This window comes from Acyrthosiphon pisum, chromosome A2 (genome assembly GCF_005508785.2).
Source record: "Acyrthosiphon pisum isolate AL4f chromosome A2, pea_aphid_22Mar2018_4r6ur, whole genome shotgun sequence".
NCBI lineage: Eukaryota > Metazoa > Arthropoda > Insecta > Hemiptera > Aphididae > Acyrthosiphon > Acyrthosiphon pisum.
In genome coordinates, this window is record NC_042495.1 from 18,877,886 (window position 1) to 18,898,394 (window position 20,509).

The 20,509-nt window shown below is 26.8% G+C and overlaps 1 protein-coding gene across 2 annotated transcripts in view; it reads right to left on the reverse strand.

The window, feature by feature from the left end:
• The window catches only part of LOC100162214 (polypeptide N-acetylgalactosaminyltransferase 2), a 38,676-nt gene that overhangs the window by 2,033 nt on the left and 16,134 nt on the right, over positions 1–20,509 (reverse strand). For both annotated transcript variants that reach the window (XM_008191821.3, XM_029489814.1), the window contains 8 exons: positions 4,428–4,717; positions 2,916–3,014; positions 2,730–2,797; positions 2,520–2,585; positions 1,887–2,008; positions 1,601–1,776; positions 426–529; positions 62–281 (listed from right to left, as the gene is read on the reverse strand). In XM_008191821.3, coding sequence (XP_008190043.1) covers positions 62–281; positions 426–529; positions 1,601–1,776; positions 1,887–2,008; positions 2,520–2,585; positions 2,730–2,797; positions 2,916–3,014; positions 4,428–4,717 — 1,145 coding nt within the window. The remainder of the gene's footprint in view (positions 1–61; positions 282–425; positions 530–1,600; positions 1,777–1,886; positions 2,009–2,519; positions 2,586–2,729; positions 2,798–2,915; positions 3,015–4,427; positions 4,718–20,509) is intronic.

A 20,509-nucleotide genomic window follows, 5' to 3' on the forward strand; every position in this document is an offset into this window, starting at 1 on the left:
AATTGTCATCGCCTTTTTCTTCTTTCTAGAGCACATTATATTATAATAGCGAATGGCATACTTTCCAAATGGGACGATTCTAGATAATGGCACGGCATTGTAATAGTATCGCTTATACTGGTCCATCCATACTTCAGCTGCTCGACGAGTGTTGTGGGCGAAAACATTACCACTGCCTCCCGGAAACGTATAAGGATGTCTCTTTCGGAACACATGTCCCACTCGCGAACAAGGGATGATTTCCAAGCTACCACCACATTGCCACACCCTGAATGATATTTCTGTAAATACGGGGGAGAAAAAACATAATAAATATACTGCAAATATAACTGGTCGTATAGTCGATAATAAAATATATACGAGTTTAACGCATTTAACCATAATATAGTTTCAGTACCTATAAAAGTTATGAAATCACTCCTTACCTAAATTTTCACCACCCCAAATGTTCATTTCCTTGTCATATGTTCCAAGTTTTACGAAATAATCTTTGTCCATCACGAATAAACCGCCAGCAATCATCGGTGTTCTGTGAAAATAAACAAAACGCCGTTGTGTATTATTATACATAAACCTGATAATATGTATACGCGATTGTCTATTAACATTTAAAATTCGTTTTAAATTTGCATATTTCAATCTGATACAATCAGTGTGAATATTTATATATAAACACCGCAATTGTTATTTATTAGGTATTTAATTTATAAAATATTTAAACTTTTCATCGGTAGTGTTCTTGAATAGGTAGGTAGTTAATAGGTATGCAAATTAAATCTGTACACGATTCACAAATAAAATGAAGGCGTAATGTACCTACGTTACATTATAGTTCACGAGTTCGCGAGTACCATTCGAGTTAAAGGGTGACGAACGTATATCGTATACCTATAATTATTATTTGTTACACCATTATGTATTCGCGTATCTTAAATGGTGTAAACGGTAAATAGTTTAATATAGTAACCGATAATTATTAATTATACTCAGTCCTGTAAAGTATTTAGGTAAAAGTATTTGAGTAAAAGTATTCAAATACTTTTTTAAGTATTGAATAACTTTTTAAATACTTTCAGCATGAAGTATTTTGAATGGTATTTTAAATACTTTTTTTTGTATTGAATACTTTGGTTTTTTATTTCGAACATTTTATTTTCATTCGAAATAATTGGTTGGAAAAATATTATTGTCAACTACAATAATAGAATAATAGTTTTATTTAATATTCTGTATATCTGTGTTAGCCGAAGCCCAAAGGTTTGTGAAAACCAGATTTCTAAAAAAAGTTATTGAATATTGAATAACAATATTCCCTTTAAAACTATTAGATAACTATTAGATTACCTACTACCTATGTGTTTATATTACGATAGTTAGAAACCCACTTTAAAAACCAAAAGTATTTGAATAGTATTTGAAATACTTTACAATGAAAGTATTTGAGTAGTATCTTAAATACTTAAAAAAAAATGTATTTGAGTATTAACTCAAGTACCTACTTTTTAAAAGTATTCTTTACAGGACTGATTATACTGTTGTTGAGTGTAATAGCCTATAGGTATAGTCTTATAGGAGCATTTAAAAATTTTAAATAATTTACCTGATTGGTAAAGTTGGATCTTTTTGACGTTGCGCTCTGACTTCTTTTGATAAATACTCCCATTTAAACACTAAGTTCCAATCAAATCCACCTCTAAGTTCTGACGAAGCTCCTATGTATTGGAAATTATCCATATTGATGACATCGATAATTGGGCACACCACCCTAGTCGGGTCCTATTAAATACAGTTGCCTATAAAGTTTTATTTCTGACATTGCGCAAGCGTAATATTATATTTTTGCAAGACACGCGTTAGACAATGATAATTACAACAAAATTACATACTTCCGCTACACGATCTAAAAGTGGTTCAAGCCAATTCACGTTACACTCCACATGACTGTCCAAAAATGTAAGCACGGGTGCTGTCGCAATTTCTGACCCACGAACTCTAGACCTCATTAACCCTGTGGTAAACATATTAGGTGGTAAACATATATACGCTCTCATAATTTTATTTTGAATACGCGTTTTATTACATTTATATAAATATAAACTTCATATAGTATAAATAATTTAGCCGTGCTTTATAGAATAAATTTCATCTATAAATAACAATTACATTTACAACACTTGCAATAAAAGTGTATTAAAATAAAGTATTTACTAGTTTATTTTTTTAAATAAACTTTTATTAAATAACTATTTAAAATATGCCTATTTTGTTTTTTTTTAAGATAGTAATATTGTTGTACTGTACTTGAGCCCTATAGTGGGCGTTTACATAAATAAATAAGACAGTTAGGTTAGAAAATATTACATGAAAATAGATTAAATATTAGGTTTTTAGAAAGATGAAACTTATTAAATTTAATTAATCGGATTAAAAGAGAAGAGGAACATACTTTATAAATATTAATTTTAAATTAAGCAATTGAACTCAATCATTATAACTATAATCAAGTTATATATTTTTACCTTCTCTTTTTTCATTTCTAATAAGCTTCACTTTTTGTATTTTTGATAATTCTTGTCCATCAGTACCTTTAAGTAAAAATAAAAATCTATTAATACCTTTATAATTGATTAATAAATACGAAATCAAATTTTGTCCAGGTATAATGATAATTGTTTTATAATATATTTATAATATTAAACAAGATTTAATGTTTGTCATAAAATACTTACTGTCATCGCTGAAATCGTCCACTAGAATTATTTCTTTGATTAAATGTTCGGGACTTCTATTTAAAACGCTAAAATTTAAAATAACAATAAAATAATTATTTAGTGGATTAATTATAATGGACTGAAGGTACAAGACGTACAACTATAATAGTATTAAAAAAAAAAAAACACAATTTCAAATAATACCTGACAACTGTTCTCAAAAGAGTAGACCTGGCTTCATTATGAAAGGTGATGATGACACTTGTCTGAGGCAGATCAATGCGATATTTTTTAGTTAAACATCTTGAAAAAAAAACAACAAAATAAATAATTATTGTAATGTAAACTTAATGTAAATTTAACAAAAACATGAGTTATTTTTATTTGTGGAATTTAGCAGACGCAATAATGGTATAGAATATATTAACTTCCTTAGTCCTTTACAATTAAACAAAATTTATAAATTAATCAAACTCAAAATTACTGACAGTATATAAGCTCAAACGTACAATTTCCTGTTTTTCGTTGCAGTATGTTGTCACAAATCATTTACGAAAGGAAATTATTTTTACACAAATATAGTGTTTTTCTGAATATTATTAATTATTTAATGAAAAATCGTGATACAAATCAACCTGAACATTTAAAATAATTCAATGTTAATAACTTACTGACACACTGTCGCCCATTTAACATTTCCCCACCTGTTGCATACAATTCAGTATGTATATACGGAATTTGGTACCTTACTGTATCATCCCATATTTTCTTCTTGAACAATGCAAATATTATTAAAAATCTGATTTTTAAATAATATAGGTAGGTACTTAAAGACCTAAGTAGGTTCTTTAAAATTCTTGAGGTTTTTTTTTAATACATATCTAAGAAGTGTCCTGTACTCCTGTGGAGATACAAACTTCTGTTTTTCAAAGGAGAACCCCCATTTTCTTCTGTAAATTATTTAGCTGATAATTTTTCTGAAAATGTTGACGTATTGTTATCAAAATTCGAAAGGGTAGTTTTGAGTTATTTAACATTGTGTACTAAGGATAATAGGTGATTTTGGGTTTGGAAGATATGGAGATTATTATTTATTAAAAAATGTTAGAGATTAATATTCGACTATTAACAATAATAATTTTTAAAAATGATTCAAAAGTATAATAAATACTAGAACCAATATAACATCTTCTTTATATTTATATGAAATTATTTTTAATATACTATTATACTTAGTATAAGAATTTTAATAACTACTCGTTAGAAATTTGAATTAGATTAATCAAAATGTTTAATAAAAACTATCGGCTATAATTAATAATTAACAGTGGATAGGTACACAAAGGGGGTTTCTCACTTGTGAAACAGAAATTTCCACAGGACACTCCTTAAATATAGCACAAAAAATCTCAAGAATTTAAAACTATTGTCTTAAAGTAGGTACTTTTAAATATTTCAAAAATCAGATTTTGAATAATTACATTATGGAAGAAAAACATGGAATGGGCAGGATTTTTGAATCGCCCTGTATACTGTGTATTCAGGGTGTACCAAATATATAACGGAGATCTGACTGCACATTTAAATGTATAATTGTCAGATCTTTTTTTGTGATATACACACTTTAGGTACTCATTTAATATTTTTTAAACTGCCATTTTATAGGTTTTAGGAAGATATAGCCATATAGGTATATAATATTATAGTCGATCTCACTTTGCGTTTCTAGTGTCGGGCACCGGCCGATTGCTACGCAGGCTATCGCTCGCCAATTGATTGAATTTGTTACGTGAATATGCATCGTCGCCGTGTCTGAGACCGCCAGCAGCCACGTACGCAACCTCGTCCAGATAACTGCTTAATGTCGAAAAAGGCGTAAAGAGTTCTGCCTGGCCATCGGTCAGAGAACTTGGCGAGCTATCTACGTGCCTGTCGACCGACGGATCGTCGGCAGACATTGAACCGTATCGGTCGCTTTTCAGCCGTAACGCTCTATTCTCTTCTGGCTGCTTGTAACCGAGAACAAAACAATTAAAGAAACGACCATGTTAAAACGAAAAATACAAATTATCGATGAACAGTATGATTTGTATTAGGTCATTGTATGTATACATATATAAATATAATATTATATACATTATCGTTTATCACAGTACCTATCTATAGGTGTTAGGTATATACCTAACGCAATACGCGCGATTATTGTTATATATACAATATCTATTATTTATTATAGGTACTACAGCGCAAGACGCAAATATCAATAATACGTATGTCGTATATATATATATAATATAAGAACCGAGTTTTTTACATTCAGCTCGCAGACCGTATATGAATCTAAATACTTATTAGATTTTGAGTGAACCTTGCAAGGAAGTAAGTTTTTTAACACTTTTAGATTAATGGCAGCTTACGACACTATATAGTATATAAGTTCTGTCGCTGTGGGTTGCATATACATAAACAACAACAATAACTCAACATTTATAATGAATTAATGGTGAGCTATATAATAATAATATGGTCTCTTAAACATGATTTAGTGGTCAATGATTTGTTTATTTAATTTCAATAAAAGTTTCAGACCACGGTATGGAAATTAAATAAACAACTAACTAATAAATATTAAATTACTATGTATATATTATAAATTATTATGTCAAGCTCGGAATGAATCAGTTCACGAAAGCACACGACCATAAATTATTATTATTAAACAAAAACAAACCCGAATGCTTTTGTATAATATTATATTATGCTTAAAAATAATATGGACCAACGGTATCCTCCAATTCCGGGGCCCAAAGTCAAGTCTACAAATATTAATCGCATCCAAACCTCCCAGTTGAAATATCTCAGCACGATACCTGCAGAACCCCATTATATTATATCTTCGACCTCTATTCCCAACAAAATAAAATAACTACTCCATATAAATATTCAAAACAAGTACTATTTTTTTTTTACTTACTAGGTAGTATAGGTACTTATAAAAGTCTAAGATTAACGATTCAGATAGAGCCACTCAGCCACCTACCTACATTTAATTGTAATATTAAATTATATATTAAGATAATAATCTTAAGCTTAAAAGTGTAAATAGAAGGTTGGTAGAAAAGTGTATTGAATAGAGTGTATAATAAAGTGTATTGAATAAAAAACGTACAGTAGACGAGCGAAGACAAGCACGGCGAAGGACTTTGTTTAGATACAGGTTACTGAAATTCATTGATATAAATTATAAAGCACCTATATATCGTTGTAGTTATTTTTAATGAGATTTTGGTTACTTATTGGTAATTATTTATATTTTGTTTTACGTACTACAATATTATGTCGCATATATTATAAAAAATAATTCAATTCAAAATAATAAGAGATATACGTACACTAACACGAGGATACAAAAAGAAAAGTCATATTATATGTAATTAACTTAAAGACTCAGAAGTATTATATCATATGACAAAGTTCATGTCAGTGATCAAGGAGATAAATTAAATTACTTGAATTAAAATAATTAAAAATAGAAAGGCAGGTTGAATTAGGACGTATTATAAATTAAACTATATCATATATAGAACATATTATCTAGTGGTAAAGTAGTTTCACCATTGACTATTTTTCATGGATGCCAATTGCCAGCATAAATTGTATGTGTACCTATATTATACACTGTATATTATTATGTATTCATTACGTATCTTTCTATTGTTAATTATACCTAGCAAAACCGCACTTCTAATTTCTCGTATTGCCGTATTGGTAGGTAATAAACTATGGAAATTAAGTAAACAATACCTAAAGAAATGTTAATCCAATGCACTAGGTACATAAAATTATTATGTTGCATTTTAGCATTTTAATTATTTAAGAAACTTTAAGTAGGTATTTTATTTCCTACTTATTTATTGTCAACTATCCATTTTTTTTAACTATTAAAAAATGTATACGCTGATAACATTTAAATAATCTTAAACAATGAATTATTATAATATGCAATATTTATATAATGTATTGTATTGAAAAAAAGCCTATAAATTATTAATACTAGCTTTCCACTTCATACATTTTCTAATATATAGGTATTATATTTATTATTTAGGCGTCTAATTTGAACAGATTAGCTACAAAATGAGAAATGCGTAGAGCGCTTTTTTTTACTATAGTTTAGATTTTTTGACAAAGATAACAGATTTTACGCTTACGCCTTCTCAGGTACTGAGATAACGATTGTTTTAATCTGAACTGGAGCGTATATAATAAAGTGCGAGATGATAAAACAAAAAAGTTGTTACATTTTTTAGTTACATCTTACAGATTTCCTTTTATAAATGTCTGTTTATAAATAATTAAATAAATTATAATATTATACTATTGGTATGAAATATAAATGTGTAAAGTAAAATATGTCCATAAAAAAAAACTATAATAATAATAACACATCAAATATGTATCTATTACTTTATCACAGACCATGGTAGATTAGTCATCGCGAATGACTAGGTATACGATGATTTATGTAACATTTAAATAACAACAATTGTTAATGTATTTTTCTGATTATGTCAAATTCTTCCATGCACTTTAAAACGGAAGATTGTTAATCATTAATTAATCATAATTCTAATTTTCGTACAACCTACTTTCTCCTTTCTGTAACATTAGTTTTTTATAATACTCCATACTAAGGACGATTTATGCGCCTAACCATAATTAGAAAATATGTAATAGTATATAAAGTTTAATATATCAGAAAAAAATGTTAAATAAGCTAGCAGCCAGCGGGGTATAAGATTTTTTAACCACCTTTTCAATGAAATATCAACTTAAACCTAAATATTAAAAATAATTAAAAAATTGAATATAATATATTGTTCCCTATAGTTTTCGGGAAAATTATAATATAATTTAAAAACATTTTCAATCAATGGACATTTTTTTAATCGTTTTAAAGTTGTATTTAAGTATCACTATGAATAACATTACTGGACACTACTATAGTACTTTCCAACTACAGTCTACAGTCTGCTATAGGGGTTATATACACTATACAGCTTACGCATAAGAAAACAAAGTACTTATACGAAATATATGGATATTTGAAATAACTTTAAATTACATCTGAGATCTGAGGCATCATAAACAAATTCCAATAAAAAAAATTAATCGTGTGTCACTTTTAAGCCTTGTTGTTATTAAATTAATTTTGTTTTACATTTTGAACTACAAAATAATTTGCAAAATTACGTGACTTTTACGAATTTCGTCAAAATTATAACCTCTAACGTTCAAAAAATGTGACTGTATTTTCTTTTTTTTTGTTATATTACTTTAAGAATAAATTATAAGAAATTCTTGTATTATATTTTTAAGCTCGTTGTCTAAGAAAAAAAATTTAATGAACATAAATCGAAAAAAAAACTAAAACAAGTTAGAAATTTAAAATATCTGTAAATAGCTCGACAAAGCAAAAATTATTTGATAATTATTTCTTGTAAGTACATAGTATACTAGTAAAAATAGATGGTAAAAATTTCGAGTTTCTAGTCGGTTATTTCTTTTTGAATTACAACAAATAAACAAAAAAAAACAAAATTTTATTGGACGGTCTAGAATTGCGTAAATATTTCCGTTTTTCCGTAATTTATTTTTGTTTTTTTCCGATTGTTTCGAGAAACTACTCATAATTTTTTACTTCTGATCTTCTAAAGTACACACTAGATCTAATTTGGTACTACAAGCCACCCTAATATAAAAATTTGAAGCATTCTTTTTGTTATAAAAAGTGCGTTTAGACCTAGGTTCAGACCAAATAAAACACGTTATTATTGTACCTATAATTCAAAATAGTAATAAAAACAAAATACCAGTGAAGTATAATTATAGATGATTTGTTGCGTTTTACTATGGCTCTGATAATTTTAATTCTAATATGGTCTAATTTCTAAACTTTGACTTGTGATTGTAAAGGACAAGTATATAGGTACACCGTGTTATGTAGCTGCAGCTATACATTTACTTCTTGCTCGCTGATAACTCTTTGTGACCTCAAAAATAACAATATTATTTATCGTTGCCATTTCATAATATTTGTAACAAGGCCGAATATCGTGACCCAAAGCTAACACGTTTATAGAGAATATCTGAAGATAAACTGCAAACAGACTTTCTTTCGCTCAATACGCGTGACTCCACTCCCCCCTACCAAGACCATAAAAATATAATATATAGTTTGGTGTAAATCAAACCATGTCTGCGTGAAAGAAATATGCAAGAAGAGAGCAAAGTGAACTGACGAAAATACTGTAATAGGTGTACTGGTGTAGTAGTTGTTTATATAAAATATATAAAGAAATAAATAGGTACACAAAAACTATTATGTAGGAGATGACTAGTACATTTTTCTTTTTTTTCCTGTTATATAAATGATCATATTCCACGGTCATATTTTGAAAAAAACATCAGTTGTTGACAAATAACAATATAATATAATATTTACTTTGATAAGTAAAGTTGTGCACAACTAATATGAATTATAGACTGTTTAATGTTGATGGTCGCTTTAATTATCATTGAATCTTATATTACATAAACATTATATTAGGTATACTATTGCGGTGTTTTATTATTTCTCCTAGCTAATACATGTTTTGTATTATAGTATGCGAATTATACTGTATATTATAGGTATATAATAGGTAAGATAAGTATTTATATGCATTATTTATACTCTAATTCAATTGTCCCCAAACTTTTTTTTTACTAACGAGTCTGCATGGTGCCCTTTTTGAACTAAGGTTTTCCAAGGACTCCCATTACTAGGTCAAAGCATGAAGAAAGTCGCTCCTGTCTTTTGGGTTTACACTTTTCAATTTATTTGTTAGACCAGATAGTATTCCATGCGGCGCTCCCGTCTAAAAATCCTATGTCTCCCCAGGGCACCGCGACGCACACTTTGCATGGCTATGGTCCTCTAAAGATTAGTAAAATATGCATTAATACTTTTAATTGAAATTATTATAATTAATTTTAATTATTCATCACAGTTACTTTTCTTACAATATCATAAATTTGGATTCTTTATTAGGTGGCTAAGGTAATAAATAATAATGGTTATTTATAATTGATTATTATAATAACAATATTGGAGATAACATTGTGTAATTTGTCTAACTAACTCAGATTGAAGAACAAGTACTATACCTATGGATGTTGACTATGTATGTAAATATTATTCATTTCAAATATGATTAATTAACGTTGGAACTCCAATAAATTAAAAACAAATATTTTTGTAAATTTAGTGTTTATTAAAAAAAAAAAAAAAAATTCAAATTAAATGTTCAAAATGCATTCCATTTAATTCTTGGCAGTAATACCTATAATCGGTCTTCAAATTCCTGACGAATATTTTGAAAATTATCACTTGTTAATTTACGGCACTCGTCAAATATTTTTTGCTTCAAGTCCTCTATGTGGAGGACTTAACCAATCCAAATTTATGATATTGTAAGAAAAGTAACTATGATGAAAAAAATGTAAAGTAATTAATTACGATTATAATATTAAACTAAAATAATAATATTAATTTTTTTGATCGTATGTTGAAATAAAAATAATGAACTGTGTTTACCAACAATTTTGTTTATGATTTTATTATTTTTTTAGTGACACATTAGATTACAGATTCAACTATTGAAGTGTATCAAAAGGTAGTTATAAGAAAAAATTGTTTGGCGCACGTTAATTAAACCTATACCCATTATTTCAATTAAAAGTATTAATGCATATTTTACTAATCTTTAGAGGACCATAGTTACTAAACTAGCTAGCCAAAATTGATGATTCGACTATCAAAATTTTCAGAAAAAATAGCTTTATAAGAATCCGTTAAAATATATAGTGGTTGCCATTTGAAAAAATAAAGTTTATTTTGCTATTGGTACACCTGCGTGTATTTACATATAAAAATGATGATTTAATATTTAAATTTTTTTTAAATTTATCATACATTTAAAATATTTGTCAGATAAAATGTATCGGTAAATACTAGGCAATAAATTATTACTTTTAAATTTTGATCCTCAAACATACTATTTAAATAACAATAAAAATGATAAATAATTGTAAAATTAAATTATACGAAGACACTGATGAATTGACCGAATTGAACATTTTATTTTAGATCAGTTTTTTTAATGTTTATTTTCAGCTAGTATATGAGGATTGAGGACATATTATAAATATAAAATGTAATACAATTTTAAAATACAAAACAATTATAAAAAAAATAATTGAAAATTGGATCAAATATAGGTAGGTACTTTTTGACAATTTTTTGGGAGATGTGCTATAAGTATTCCACTATCACCGTGTACAGTATAGACCACGCGTGTGGTCTGCGTAAAGAATTTTCATATTGTTCAACAAATTAAATAATATAGTTAAGGTAAAACGATTTCACTAGTCATTAAAAACCACATTCAATAACCACCTAACCACACGGTACACGACGAAGCAGTGGAATATTTTCAACTATTTGGTAGGTAATAGGTATATTATAGTTGTACAGGTAACATGTTGACCACGCGGTTTCCACGGATAACGATGACGGTGTAATAGTACTTCAAACTTGTTTTGTAAAAGACTTAGGGCCGTTCTTACAATGTCCGGTAAAGTGTCGGTTAACGCTAACCGGATGATAACTGATTTTACTACCGGCAGAATTCCGCCGGTTAAGTGTCGGTTAACTTTAACCAGAGGTCGTAAGAACCAGCCTTAAAGTTGATTAAAATCGTGATAATACATATTAGATTACAATTTACAATGAATATTTAACTATACACACTTAAATTACCTAGCAAATGAAGTTATTATTATTTCAATCAATTATTTTCGCTACAGAATCAACTGAAAACACGCACGACGAACGCTAGTATAACCAATTGGAAATTACCTACATTAATTTACTATAGCATATAGATATATTTTATTTTATAATATTTACTTTTTGGTTAATACGGAAACAAAAAAAAAAATTGAGTGAGAACGTATAGTTATATAGTTAAACGCAGCTGTACATACGCTCACTGCCACTAAATTGTTTTTAGATTAGCCGCTTCCTTTAATTTAATGTTTAGAAGTCAGACGCACTATTTAATATGGATATAGTTGAATAAAAAAGGTGATCAAGTGGGTGTCGCTCTGCTGTACAGTAGGTTATAAGTGGGTCACTGTAATGGATGGTATTAAATTTGAATTTGATGATATATATATCATTGTATACGAAAAACGATTCTGAACGTGGACGGTGACCTCCGTCTATGATATATTACTAAGTATATTTGATGATATTATTGTGAATAAAGGAATTTATTTATTTACTTACGTGGAACCTTGTTTTTAATTTTCAATCCTTAGCTATAAAAGATGAAAATTTTATAAATTTTTAACGACAAAATAATTATTAAATTTTAAATTTGATAAATTTTGTCAAAAATCAAACTTTAAACGTTTATAAAAAAAAATTGCGTCTATGTATTTTTAATATTTTTAAACTGTTATTTCAACAATATATTAGGAACGTTGCATTAAATGTTCAAGCTTTTTGACCTAACATCGTATTGACATTTATAGAAAAAAAAACTAAAAATAATTGGAATCTGTAAATGTCTGTAAACCGCTTTAAACAAGTTAAAATATTTTGAACATATTTTTATCGTGTATAAAAAAAGCTAATATAAACATTCAGTGAAATTTTCATGTATCTACAGTTATTCGTTTTTGAATTACAACAAAATAAGAAAATCTCTACATGAGAAATCGAGTGAATATCCAATGTTGTAAAAACGTTATAACTTCAAACGTTCATAAAAATTTAATTTGACCATCAGGTATACATTTTTTTTTGATAAAGGTAAACAAACTTATCAGGAATCTTGGATTAAATTTTTAAATTTTATATTTAAAAAAAAAAATATTTATGAAGTTCTTACTCAAAATTATTTACACATTTTCTTGGAATTTTACTTATTTTGTCAAAATTTGAACTTTAAATCGTAATAAAAAAACTGCAACTTTGTGTTTTAATATTTTTTAACTGTCAATGCAACAATATATTGAAACCTTGTATTAAATTTTCAAGCTTTTTGACCCAACAAATAACATTTTATTGACATTTATAGAAAAAAAAACTAAAAAAATTGGAAACTGTAAAAGTCAGTATATCGTTCTAAACAAGTTAAAATATTTTGAAAATTTTATTGTGCATACTGTATACGAAAAGCTAATATAAACATTCATTGAACATTTCATGTATCTACGATTATTTGTTTAAAGTTACACCAAAAACCAAAACCGATTTTGAGTATAAAAATTATCGTTTATCTTTATAATTTTTGTTTTGTTTTTCTCTGAGCTTTTGAAAACTATCGAGAATTTTTAAATAAAAACATTTACAAGTTGAGCTTACCTAGCTAAAAAGTTTATGATTATCTTCTGAACGCGATGCTTGTGTCGGAGATAAAGAGTAATACATATTAATAAATATAAAGTTTACAAAGGCGTATCCAATAAATAATACATTATAACATTATTACCTACATAATATCTAAAATGATAATTCTGAAATTGGGTATTATAATTATTGTTATATGGAAGTAAAGATTAGGTAACTACTGGTAGAAAATCGAAACCTATTATGTATTTATGTAATACTGATCTATATTACTATACTATTGCCGTTTTGAGTTTAATATTAATAGTTAATTATTAATATAAATACATTAATTATTATCAAAGATCAAAACAAATTATGTGAAATGCCCAACTTTTAATTTTTATTGTTCATTGGTTATATTTTATATCAATTCATCACATAGGTAATAAAATTTAAATTATATTAAAATTTTATTTATATACGTATTGGATTTGTATCTAAAAAATTGGATAACAAATATTATGGATAAATATAATATTTAAACATATACATTGAAATTAATTGAGTAGTTTTTGTATAGGCAGTGGAAGTTATAATAAAAACTTAAATTAATTACTTTTGTGTAAGAGAAATGTAATTTGTTCAAAAACCCATTATATGACTATACATTTTATTTTCGCTTTCAAGAATAATTCACACGGCTCTCTAAATGTTATCCAAAATTAAGTATATATAATATATGTATCATAGTCCATAGTAATTAACAATTACGAGTGAAATTTTTTAAGATGTTTTTGAATTAATCAGTGTAAACTATATAAGTCAGAAATACAGTGGACAACAAAAATAAAAAACATTTATATTATACGAAAATAAACACAACAAAAAAGTTGCTTTGCAACAATAAAAGGATGATTCACTCTTTTTTTTCTTCAATAATGTGGTTATTCAAATATAGAATTTAGAATTTTCAAATATACTTTAAGACCTTTAATTTCAATTGTGTAAGATTTTGTGTACTACTAAAATGTGTCGTGTAGAGATACAAACTTCTATTTTACAAATTAGAACCACCTTTTCTACTGTAAATTACTTAGCATACCTACCTATAATTTTACTGTACATTTTGACGTATGAAAAACAAAATTCAAATAGTAGTTTATGATTTATTTAACTTTGTGTTCTAAGGATGAATATAAGGTTCATGGTAATTGGTTTGGATGATAAAATGTTATTTATTATTAATATTAATCTTTCAACGTTTATAATTTGTAAAAAGAGCCAAAGAAAAATAAATACATACCAGCTGATCTAATATATATATATTTAAAATTTTTGTAAAATCGTTTTTAAGGACTTTTATCCTTAGCATAAACATACCAATAACTGAGAAACTATTCATTCCAAGTTTGAATTACCTAGGTATAAGAACATAAAAGATTCCAACAAACTTATCTATAAGTAACAGTATAAAAAGGGGTTCTCATTTAAATAAAAGAAACCTGTATCACCATTACAGGATACTTCTTAGGTAGTAAAAAAATCTAAACAATTTTAAAATATACCTAGTTTTTAAGTAGGTGTATTTAAGAATTCCGAAAATCAGAATTTGAAAAAATTCATTATCTACAGAAATATTAGGGCAAGGATGCTTGGTGAATCAACTTGTGTAGTAGATCGAGTGTACCTATCGTCGTTGAGTAAGAGGTCACTGCAATGGATAATGTTTTTAAATTGTAGATAATTCAATAATAAACCAATGCATACGAAAACGATTTTGAGACGTCTCAACTTCTAAGAATATTTCATAATTAATTAATATTACAAGGAATCGTTTATTAGTAATTTATTTTTGTAATTGGTAATAATATGGTAGATTGAATACATTTTTGATAAAAACATCGCATTATATATTACATAATAATTATTATAACATTATATAAATTATAAAATAAGTTTACGTTATATAACGGGGGTAATAAGTTTTTAGTATAAATAGTTTAAAATTAGAAGAAATAACTTAAAAATGCTACTATGCGTAGAAAATAATAATATACGTAAAGGCAAAAAGCCCCAAAGGTTAATATATTTTTTTTAAAACAAAATAACTAGAACCTAAGAAAAAAACACTCAAAAGTTGTTGTTTGTTCGTTCAAATATCGAATTTCATCAAATTTTGTACAAATGTCTATAAAAAAAAATTGAATATGACATTTTATTTTTTAGTGCAGTATAACAAATTATGAGGATCTATGATGACTTATGTAAAACATTTTCATCAAGTTTTTTGACTGAGAAAACTAAAATTAAAAAAGCTGAATATTTCCAATGTCTTTCAATAGATAGCTCAAAAAATTGCATACATATAATATTATAATATTATGATTTAGGACATATAATAATTAATAGATTATGCTAATATAATAATTTAGTGAACATGAGAAACATATCTAATTATTCATGTATGATTATTTCACTTTGAATTAAAACAAAATCGAATTTGTCAAGAACTAGTACTACGTAAATATATCCGTTATTCCATAATTTGTTTTTAGTTTTTGAAATGTACTGGAAATTAACCCTCCAGTGTACAATTGTACAAGCTAGATTAAAATTACTACTAGGAACTACCATTAAACAACATCGTTTAAAATAACAATAATTATATGATGTTCCTACCTAATTACAAACAAATTAATGCTTTTTAATTATTTATAAAGTTGAAGTTAATAATAATTAAGAAATCAGTTAAAATCTTAGTTCATACCTATACTTGGAAATTGAAGGTGACATTTTAGGTGAAATAATATGATTATTTATGAAACATATATTCATAAACGATTATAGGTACAGTACCTATGTTACGAATCATTCTAATAAATATATATATATATATATATATATATATAGTTTCTAGGATATCAATTAAACATAAAAAAAAAGTTTACTGCATAAATTATTCACAGACAATAATAACAAGAAGAAATCACTAACATAATTGTAGAAATTCTAAAAATTAAGATGATAACACATCATATTAGTTATCACATCGTCACATCTATAACTAGACGACCGTTTATTACTAACAATAGTAACAATAGTATTTACGTAGGTACCTAAAATACGACAACACGGAAAATACATTTGAGAAAAAAATGTGTTGTATTAAATTATCTTTTCAAGATTATTCCAAAGTGAAAACTGTTTGTTTAAAATATAAACACATGAATCTTGTCACATAAATAACAACGTTAATTTCCATTCATACAAGTTTGATTGTCGATTACCGTTAAAAAATTCAAATCCATTCGAATCGTGTTACTGAAGTTTGCTACACTTTCACTTAGCCTTTTCAAACGATCTATTATTAGTACAGTGTTTTTCTTTTTACTTTACATTTTATCCAAATATTTCGTATTATATAACTACCTACCTAGTACCTACTGCCCTGCTGTCTACTAAATATTTGTATGTTAGGTATGTTAATAATAGGTAATTAATCCATATTAAATAGTCATTATTGTTATAAAATTATATTTTAAATCATTATTGATTTTAAGGACTTTAAAACTCGATACTTCAATGATAAAAACCATATTGCATTTCGAAATGTTTAGCTACAGATGTCAAATATAACTTATAATTATAATAATTTTAAAAAATATTAATTTTTTTTAAAAAAAGGTACACAATTTTTTACTCATCTCACAAGGTGCCTCTAAAAAGTCCCTAGAATTTGGGGCGCGGATCCTGGGATTTTGGTAGATAGTAGTAAATATGCGGACTTGTATATAAATACTCATAAATAGTAGTATGTCAAAATATAATTAAACTACTTATTTAATACATCCAATTATTAATTAGATTATTTATGCACCTTTATATTCATCCCGTAAATAAATAATGAATTTGTTTTATGAATAAAAAGTACTAATAGCGGCACTAATACACGACCTTAACCTATAGTGCCTACCTATTAAATAATAATATGTAATATGCACATTGCACACCTGTAATAAAATATAAAATATTATAAATCACCATTCAAACCGAAACACTTAAATAATTTTGCGTTGGAGGATAAAGATACTAACGTCCACCGTGTTTATTTTATAGTTGAAATTCTTTAGCCACAATATATTTAAAGACAAATTATTAGATATCAATTTAGATCGCAGACAAAGTTAAATAATATTATGAATACCCTTGTAAGATACCTTATTCTGAATAAGTTATTCAAATAATTAATACATTACCATGTAATTTTATTATGAAAATAATAAAATATACATTATTTCTGGTTATTCTGATATAAAAACCATGATTAATTAATCATTTTAATACCTACTTAATATTATCCATAATATCGTAGGTAGCACCTACCTGGTAGGTATATGGTATAATCAATCAAATCAAGAAATATCCGTATCGCAATTCATTATTGTATGCTAAACAGTAAACACTGTATTTTATATTAATTTGAAACTAAATTGCCTATTTTTTATTATTTTTAAATATGAGAATGGTGACTATTGTAATATTACAGTAATGAGACTTTATTGACTTTATTGAAATATTAGTTGCCAATACCTTACAGCCTACATATTATTATATTATTATTGTTGTATATTTCTTTTCAATTATTCGTCATTCATCAGTCACCACGACACCTGCATCAGTCTCAGGACTGTACACACTTTTTTCTTATTGAAATGACCTAAATCATTGACATGAATTAATAATATAATCATTAGGTATTAAGTTTCAAATTAGGTGTTGATCATCTCATTAAAATGTTTTAAATATTATATCAACCTCAAATAAACTTGTTAAAAAAATGTACACACATAACATATATTACCGTAATACACATGAATACATTTAAAATTATTCGATAAGAACAAAAATTGTAGTTATGTTGTAATATAATAAATAATATAGGTAGGTACTTTAAAAATATTAATTATCATCTGGAATTGAATAAATTGAATATTTAGGATCTTATATGGTACCTACTTGTAACAACAAACCAATAAAATTTATAAGCTTATCGTTGGTATATAATTTGTCAGTAGGTAGGTACTTATAATATACTACTACGTAATTTTGTAGAACTCTATCATTATTGTTTATTATATCTATAAAGTATAATATAGATTTTAGTACAAACTAATTTTGTAATTTAAATCCAATACATTTCGGACGATAAACCATAATGAATAGGTATAATGAAACAAATTTTGTTCAAACTTTAAAATATGAATATTTTAATTTTGATAATCTATATGGTATTATAAGAGTAGTGGATTGTTACAGTTCTACGAGCAACATCGATATAATTACAACGTTTTCACCTGCGATATCCACTACCAATCTAATACAGCATAATATTATATCTATGTTTATGTGCCTGGATCCGGTTATTATTATCGAGGGAAAGGCATTCATTCTCGTCTTTTTTGCGCATATAATTCTATTGAAATAATCTTTCTTATCTGCTACCTAGTGTAAAAACAAAGAAATACAAAATAATCATTGTATTTAATTTTATTTCATTGTTTTTAATGGCATCCAGTAATAAATTAGTTTATTAATTGTTGTTATTTTTTATATATTATATCAGGTAACATATTAATAACGATTATTGACTCAATATTCAATACTGTATATATACTATTGGTACAGTGTATTTAAGCTGAAACAAAATAAATATATTTTTAAAACATATAGATTTTATATGGTGGGGGAGCCAAGAGTTTAAATTATAGGTAATATTGTAAAATATAAATTCAACATTCAAATCTAGGTTATAATTCCTATTGAAATTGGCGATTCAAGACTCATTTTATACTCAATAAATAGTTAAATAGGTACTATAAATAATAAAAATGAGCATGTAGCGTATAAACCATGGTAACGAAAAATATTCTCAACACCAAAATGTTAAGCAATACCTAGTAGGTAGCCAATTTACGCGCGTTCGTCGGATGTCTTTTCGATTGAATAGTATATAAATATAATATAATAAAAGTATGATTGGTGGGTACGTTTAAAAAGTAGGCAAGAACGTTTTGTACCGAAACAAATGAGTTTTGTATGTTACAACGTTACACGTTGTTGTTGGCGCCAATATATAAATGAATGTGTGATTTCTATACCCGTACGTCAAGAGCGCATGCAGACCGTATCATTAATATTGTGTCGACTTTCTAAATCACCCTGTGCGTGCATTTTTTCCAAAGATATTATAATGGGTAAATGATATATAAAAACCATATTAGGTATATATACTGCAGTACCTATACTGCACAATCATACTCAAACACCATCAAAAATGTCCTAGGGACAGAGAATGGCGGAACGTAGACATTGGCGTGCAATTGAATTATGGTAGGTAGGTATACTTAACTAGAATAAGAAAGGTTTGAGGTCAATCTATATATGAGAGTAGGCCCAACACGGATTTTGACTTAGAAATTGCAGCTATCTTCTAAAGTCGCAACGCGTGCGCGACCCCTCAGGTCAGAGCGTATTGCTGTCTGGACATTTTGATCACGTAATATAGTAAACGGGTTATAGTTGCGTATCGAGTTTGTTTAAGAGGAATCTTCATTAGATAACCATCTGCAATAAAATATGATATATTGGGAAATGAGACTATATGGGACAACAGTTTTTATTAAACATACATCTTATTAAAATAAAAAACATACCATTATACTTAATAAAACAGGTAGTATAATGTATTGAGTAAATTTATTGAGCGGCAGTTTAACCATGACACAATTTTAAGCACGTATGTATTATAAATATAATACCTATAGATAATAAATAATATAATAATGTTTTTGGTTAAACACTTAAACAGTATAGGTACCTATACTGTATACATACATAATTTATTTACTATTAAACAGGTGCGTTGTGTATCAGTGGCACTCGTGGCAGTAAAATTATTTTGTCAAGGGGAGGGACTAGGCTATATTTTTTTACATACTTTTTGATTATAAACAATATCAAAACATAAATTAAAAAGTTAATTAAGAGGTACCTAAATAAATTAGTAAATCTGTTTTTTTCCAATAATTCATCCGGGGAATAATAAATTATATTCATAATAATGAATTTTATCTAATAACCCACTTAGGGTTATATTTACGACACCATGAACAGCTATAATAACCAAAACATTGAGACGACTCTAGAGTAACATAATAACTAAGTACACTAATATTAAGGTTTCAAATTAACATTTTAATCATATTTTAGATTCTGAGTGGAACGATGAATGTATTGATTTTACAATGATGTGTGTTTTTTTATTTTTGTGTCTGTCATCACGTTTTAGGACAGT